The sequence below is a fragment of the Stegodyphus dumicola genome, chromosome 4, assembly GCF_044657685.1.
Source record: "Stegodyphus dumicola isolate Sdum_Otavi_A_Nest chromosome 4, ASM4465768v1".
Lineage (NCBI taxonomy): Eukaryota > Metazoa > Arthropoda > Arachnida > Araneae > Eresidae > Stegodyphus > Stegodyphus dumicola.
The window spans coordinates 48071683-48078663 of NC_140771.1; the positions used below are offsets into that span (position 1 = coordinate 48071683).

Sequence of the window (6981 nt, forward strand, 5' to 3'; positions counted from 1 at the left end):
TTGTAAAACTTCGGGTAAAACATTCTTTACGAAAAATTTTAGTTAGTTAGAAAGAAAACGGCAAAATGGTAGGCATTGAGACCAAAATTGTTTCTGCTGTGCGGAGTGCAATGCGTTAAAAAGTTAACGAAAATGGGGATAATTATAATTTAATATTTTTTGTGATTTCCCACGAATTATTAATAATACTGCAATAATGGGAGAAAACATATTTATATAAAAAAAAAATTTGTTTCAGTGTACTTATGGGTAGCCTGATTTTAATTGAAAACGCAAAGCTGGAAGGATGAAAAACTTCGCATGTAGTAATAATCAAAATACGTATATTGTAAATTAATTCAAAACAAGTGTGTACTTTGAGGTTTTGAAGAAAATATTAACATAAAAACAAGTCTAGAATATTAATTAACCGAGAAACTCCGTATCTGCCCTTGGAACAGACGATATAAATAATGTGTTACTTTGAGAAAAGAGTAAAATCACTGATGCAGTGTTCAAAGATATATCATGTATTACAGTAATGATTTATTATCCTTGGGTCACATTACTATTATCCTTGAGTCAATTATTATTAAATAACTTTTTTAATTTATTTTCTCTGCCTCATATTATACATACATGCAAAATTTGTCTAGTATTAATTGTGTGAGATAAATTTTCTACAGTATAGTCATATGAAACTAAGAAATGTAATACAAGCCTCGAAAACTTTATTCACTCAAACGGCTAATTTTTAATTAGTTAGTATAAAGATAGTTTTCTCGATAACTTTGCAACAGAGGCTATGTTTTCCATAAATGCTTATGAAGTTTTTCCCCGCCATGATATAACAGAAAAGTAAAATTTTTTGAATAGTTCTCATATGACCGACATTTATACTAAGAAATATTAATACTTCAGGATTCATTAACTATAATAAATATTATTTATAAAGGGGTAAAGGTGTAATCGAAGAAGGCAATATAGTGAAAGCGCCCAAACCACATCTGTTTCAATTAAGTCCAGTTTATTGGTTATTTTTTTGATTCCAACACTTATACAGAAAGAATTACTTTAGATATTTTCTGACATTATTCCATAATCAGTTATATCTAATTATAATAGAATTTCAATTATTTGGAGCCAGGTATCCGACACTCCAATTATCCAAATCGCGGGTCAATTTATTGACACATTTTTAATTTTTATGTTGATTTAGACACAAACAATAGGAAAAGCTAATACAGTACAATACATACTTTCTGATGTCAGATTAAGCTAAATGTTTCCAGTGTTGGAAGCGCGCAATTTTGTTAAATGGGTCTCTTATATTTATCGAAGGTTTAATAATACGAGTTGCTAAATTATTAGCTTAGCCGATCGCAAAGAATACAACATATACAAATAATATTACGACAGTATTTCTAACTCCACTTAGTCTTTCAATAATTATAACTATTGCATAAAATAATTTGTATGTATTATATTTAAGGCTTAAGTGTTCTGGCGTAAAAATGAGCTGATATTGAGTGTTAAAATAAGAAATAGCTTACTATTCGCCCTCATTCCGAATTTTCTCGTAGTTAGTTTAAATTATAATGCTAAAATATAGCTAAACAATTAATGCTGATACAAATAAGTGAAATTTTGACACTAAGTTGTCAAAACTTATTTCCGATACGTAAAATGCAATAATAGAGGAAAATCCTAAATTCTTCTCCCTATTTCTGTCCTCAAATGCTTCCAGAATTTGGTTTTACTTAAAAACACTAATAAAATACTTAGCATTCGTCATTCGGGACAAAAAAAAAAAAAAAAATGCAATGTGTACTTTTACTTTCACTTACTTGCAATAACTTGTGAAACTAACACGCATGTGAAATATTATCTTTTTGCAAAATAAAATGCATGGAAAGAAAAATTCAAAAGGGATAACATTCACAATAAATATGCATATTACCGCCAGTTTTTCTGCATGTGTGGACATCCTTGTTTTTCGTTTTAAAAGATTTAACTCGTCGAATGTATGGTTTTATTCGCTTGGACGGAAGAAGGGTTGCATCGAACGTTCTGATTGTATTATTTACAATTCCACAAGCTGCGCTGCACACCCAAACCATGTGACCTTTTCACTCTTACGTAGTCATTACGGCCGGTTTCGAATGAGGTTTGAATTAACGAAGCTTCGCTGCCTTTTTAATATTATTGTTTTTGCGAATTTTCTGTTCGTCTCAGGAAGCAGCAGCCTGTCGAGTACATCCGTCCCCAAGGACGTTCGTTTGTGAGCTTTGAAATTCAGATGCCCCGTTATTCAATGTAGCCATTTTTACTCTTAATTTCACAAGTAAAGCATAACAACGATAAGTAAAACATAAACAATAAAAATATTTGAATTTTCTTTTCTTTTAAATTGGTCGCACAACAAGCATGTATTGTTAAGCTGTTATTGAGTTTTGTAACATTTTAATTCTGTAAACAAACTAAGGTATAAACGATGGTAGTTTTATTTGCACTTCCTCGAATTGTTGAACGACATTTTAAGTTATATTTAATTTTAATTTCGTAACCTAATTAAAGTATAAAAGATAGAAATTATTTGCACTCGTCTGTCTTTAGATCCTTTGAGTCAACATGTCTTGCCAAAACCCGTTACTAAGTTTCACTACTAAGTATTATCGTATTTCACTTTATATTTCGTAAGCAAATTGGAAGCATGAAAGAACGAAATTTTATTCGCTTTTTCCCCATCTTTAGTTGTACTATTTACAGTCATGTCTCCTACCTGTTTGAAAGAAGTATTTTTTCCCTGCAATTTGGAAACTGCTTTCCTACGTGTTTAAAAGAAGTTTTCGCCCCTTTCTTTTCTTTTCTTTTTTTTTTTTTTTTTTTTTTTTTTTTCTGCAAGTTGGTAAAATGTCCTTCCAAAAATCAAATTTCCCAATATCCAAATATCATCAAAAAATACGTTTTAAGAAATTTATTCAAATTGTAATTAAAGCAATTCTTTGCCGAGTAATTTCTGTACAGAAAAAAATCCGATCTTTGAACTAAAAGTGCATCCTCATATTCTTTAGGCTAATTATAAAATGCAATCTTAATATGGTGATCAAGTGAAAGAGAGAAATTCGCCTGCATCAACGGTACAAAAATTCTTTTTTCCTCTCTTTTCGTCTTCCCCGCCTCTTTTTTTTTTTTTTTTTTTTGTGGAAAGTGAAGTAGGAACACTTTTCCAGGAACACATTGAACCTGTTTTATTGATGAAATGAATGCCATAAATATAAATTAAAGGATTCTGTACTATTTCCATAGTATACGTCTTCAGAAACATTTTTATTAAATACAATTATGTGTTTAATTAATCCTAATTTATATTATTCAGATATGCTATTAAAAATAAAATAAAGATTTCAACTATTAAGAAATGTGTTTATTTACTTTTAAATCACTCATCTTTTTAAGCACATACGAACTGATTAAATTCGAAAAAATAAAAAACTTAAGTTTTGTTGAATGACTACATATTGAGAATTGAGTATGCGCGAGACCATGGAAGGTAAATCAATCTTACACTTCGCACAGTGGCAACACTTTGCCAAGACATTCATGTAATTGTTCAGAAATGTTATAAAGACTCCTCTAAAAACATTTCTAACGTCAAAACAAAATTGAAGTTTGAGATTCATCGAAACTCAAGTGCATTTGATAACATATTTTCAATCATGTAAAATATAAACAAATTTCAAATTTATATTAAAATTTATGCTAATTAATTCATAAATTTTGTCAAAACTGCGGCTAATAGACAGATGCGGCCAGATGGCTAAATGTGAGTCCTGTGATTCACAGACTTAGACTCTATAATTGACCGACCTATTGCGAAGAGCAATGTTGCCGGTTCCAGAATTAAAACCCAAGGGCACTTCACATAAAGAAATCCGGACGTGGAAAAAATCTCAGATGAGAAAACGGAGATAAGGGGAAGAAGAGAAGTACCAAAAGGAGCAAGACAATCCAATCGGACAAGTTCGCAAAACGTTACGAGCGATCATAGCTTTCAAGGAGGACCCAAGACAATGTAAATCAATGACAACAATATGAGAAGATACACTACAGCAATAGTTCCAATGACAAATTCAAATGCAATTAAACTACCTCAATCAGTAGTGCTAAATACAACACAATACAAAACAACTATACAACACAATTTAAATACAACTATTCAATGCAATACACTACAGCAACTCAACAACAACCTAAGCAACCTATTTACAACACCACTATATCATCACAATGCGAAAAATCTCACAACATTCGTTTTATCAATCTCCAAGAATAATATTCAAACTACAGAAGAACATCAATCAAAATCAGATGCATTGGAAGTATAAACAGCTACCAATTGAGGATCTAAGTGAAAAAGTTGTCGTCTCCTCCCATGAAGGTGTGAGCTGCAAGTGGTCTGACGCTTCTATCTTCGAAGAGAATTTCATAATTAAAGACTTGGGAGTAATTAACAAAGTCACATTGCACAGCTTTGTTGAAGAATTTTTCATTAGATCTTCTGATGTAATCTGGAATCGTCTCAAGTTTTAAGTACCTGTGTAAAAGTTTATTGTGGATAAGATAGTGTGAATCAGTAATAATGCGCAGAAATTTGTTTTGCGCTACTTGTAATTGATGCAGTTGAGTTTGAGTGACCGTGTTCCAAGCAGGAGCAGCATAACAAAGTATCGGTCGAATGCAAGTGGTATATACCGTATATACCCGCGTATAAGTCGATACCGCGTGTATAAGTCGACCCCCCCCCCACTTCGACATAAAAAATTCGTAGAAAATAAGAAACCCGCGTATAAGTCGACCCCCCACTTCCGAAATCGATCGAGAAACTTCGAAAAAATTTTTTCAAGTGCTACATTTATTCAAAATCATCTGAGTAAAAAAAGTAAATATACGATAAAAAAATACCTTGGTAAATAAACAATATCAAAATCCTTCAACGTCCGATTCATGGTCAGATTCGTCAAACATTTCATAGAACTCTTCTGTCGTCATTGGCTCGTCATCATACATATTTTCAGTCTCGAATTCTGTATTGTTACAATCACTACTAGAGCCTTCTTCGTCATTTTCACTTTCAAAAACAGCATCATCTTCCGTGCCGTCTAATTCGTTGCTAATAAAACATTTTTTAAATGATTTTATAATCATTTCAGAGGGTATTTCGTTCCAAGCATCTTTAACCCACTGAGCAATTAATGTAATATCGGGTTAATGTTGCCTCCCTTTGTAAATGTTGGTCGACCGGAACTAATCCACTCTGCCCAATATTTTCTAACATTTACTTTGAAGGGCTTATTGAGGGAGACATCTAGGGGTTGAATGACGAATGTCAATCCTCCCGGAATTACGGCCACTATTATAAAGACTTATACGTACGTAAAAACTATCTGCATTTCTCTTTTCTTGGCGTGTTGGCGAAACTTTTTTATTGCTCGATATTGATCGGTTGTTCGGGGGCCGAAAATTCTTTGGTTTAATCGAAACTTACTCTAGTTAAAGTATGAAACTCTGTGATTAGTTCGTCACATAATTTAAGTCATGAAATTACTTCAAGTAAGTGACTTATTTGATAAGTCTTCCAATTTGAGTGCGGGAAGAAAACAACTGCATTATATAAAGAAGTTTTTGAACTTCCGATTCTTTTAATTTTTTATGGCCCCGCGTATAAGTCGACCCCCCCCCACTTTGAAGTCTTTTTTTTTTTTTTTTTTTTTTTTTTTTTTTTTGTTGTTGTCCAAAATATCTCGACTTATGCGCGGGTATATACGGTATATGGTTTTTGGTACGCAAGCTAAGATTTGAATATTTTCCAATGACCGGGAGAAATCTGCATATTATGCCCATGACTTTGCTCTTGACACTATTAATGTGATTCGGCATAACATGCTAACAGAGAGTAATTGCCCAAACCAGGGTGAAGAAAATCTGATATGTAGAAAAGATATAGTACTGGACCGGGAATACTTCCTTGTGGGACGCTGGATCTTATAGGTCTTGAATTGGATTTTTCATTTCCTTGAGCAAGGAAGAAAATGCGGTTCTGCGAAAAGGAGAAGATCAGAAGAATGAGTTCCCTAGGAAGTCCCAAGTTGATAAGCTTGAAGACGAGCCCCTCATACCAGACGCGGTCAAAGGCTTTTGCCACGTCCAGCATAAGGAGCACAACACTTTGCTTGTTATGGAATGCAGATTCACAGACTTAGCATAGGCGACAATTTCTAACCACAGATTCGGCAACCAGGAGGGACGGCCAATCGAAGGACGAATCGGCAACGAAGGAAGTCCAATCGCGTTGGACAGTATTTGTTGTTATGAGCATTTGTTTTTCTGGCTCTAGTGTAGAAATGGTTGCCCCTTTGATTACCGACAATTTTTTAAAAATTTTGGCGATGAAACTAAAGCTTCCTGATTTTATTTAAATGAAAATAAGAAGTCAAAGAATTGTACAAACTCTGTGTACATGGACACAGAGTTTGTGCAATTCTTTGACTTTTTATTTTGGTTTTGTGTAGCGGCCATCTTGAAATTGTGCCTTCTTGGCGTCAAAAAAGAATCGCTAAAAAACAAGGGACACCCAATTGTAAGCTTTTACCGTTTTTCTTATTAAATAAGAATATAATTTATCACTAAAAATATTTCCTTGGTGTTTAAAATACATTAATAAAGTAACTTTTTTTCGATAAGCAATATTTATTTAACGTAAATAATACACAGTGGATTTTCGGAGTTATTATTACCATTTCCTTGATACCCACAAGAAATAACAACTATGCAAAAGTCTGACCATTTGGAGAAAAGTCACGGGAAGAAGAAATCGCATAACTGAAAAATTCTCAATTCTTGAAAATTACACAGGGAGATCTCTGAACACTCTTTTACAATAATTAAAACATTAAATACCAGTATTTAACTTCTGTTATCCTATTTTAATAGGGCTGAATT

The 6981-nt window shown here is 32.8% G+C and overlaps 1 protein-coding gene across 1 annotated transcript in view; it reads right to left on the reverse strand.

Annotated features, from left to right (window-relative positions):
* LOC118205916 (UTP--glucose-1-phosphate uridylyltransferase-like) overlaps positions 1-2092 on the reverse strand; it is a 137012-nt gene extending 134920 nt beyond the window's left edge. The window contains exon 1 of the mRNA XM_085814810.1: positions 1940-2092. Within this exon, the coding sequence (XP_085670936.1) occupies positions 1940-1966 (27 nt within the window). The 5' untranslated portion in view covers positions 1967-2092. The remainder of the gene's footprint in view (positions 1-1939) is intronic.
* Positions 2093-6981: the final 4889 nt, after the last annotated feature.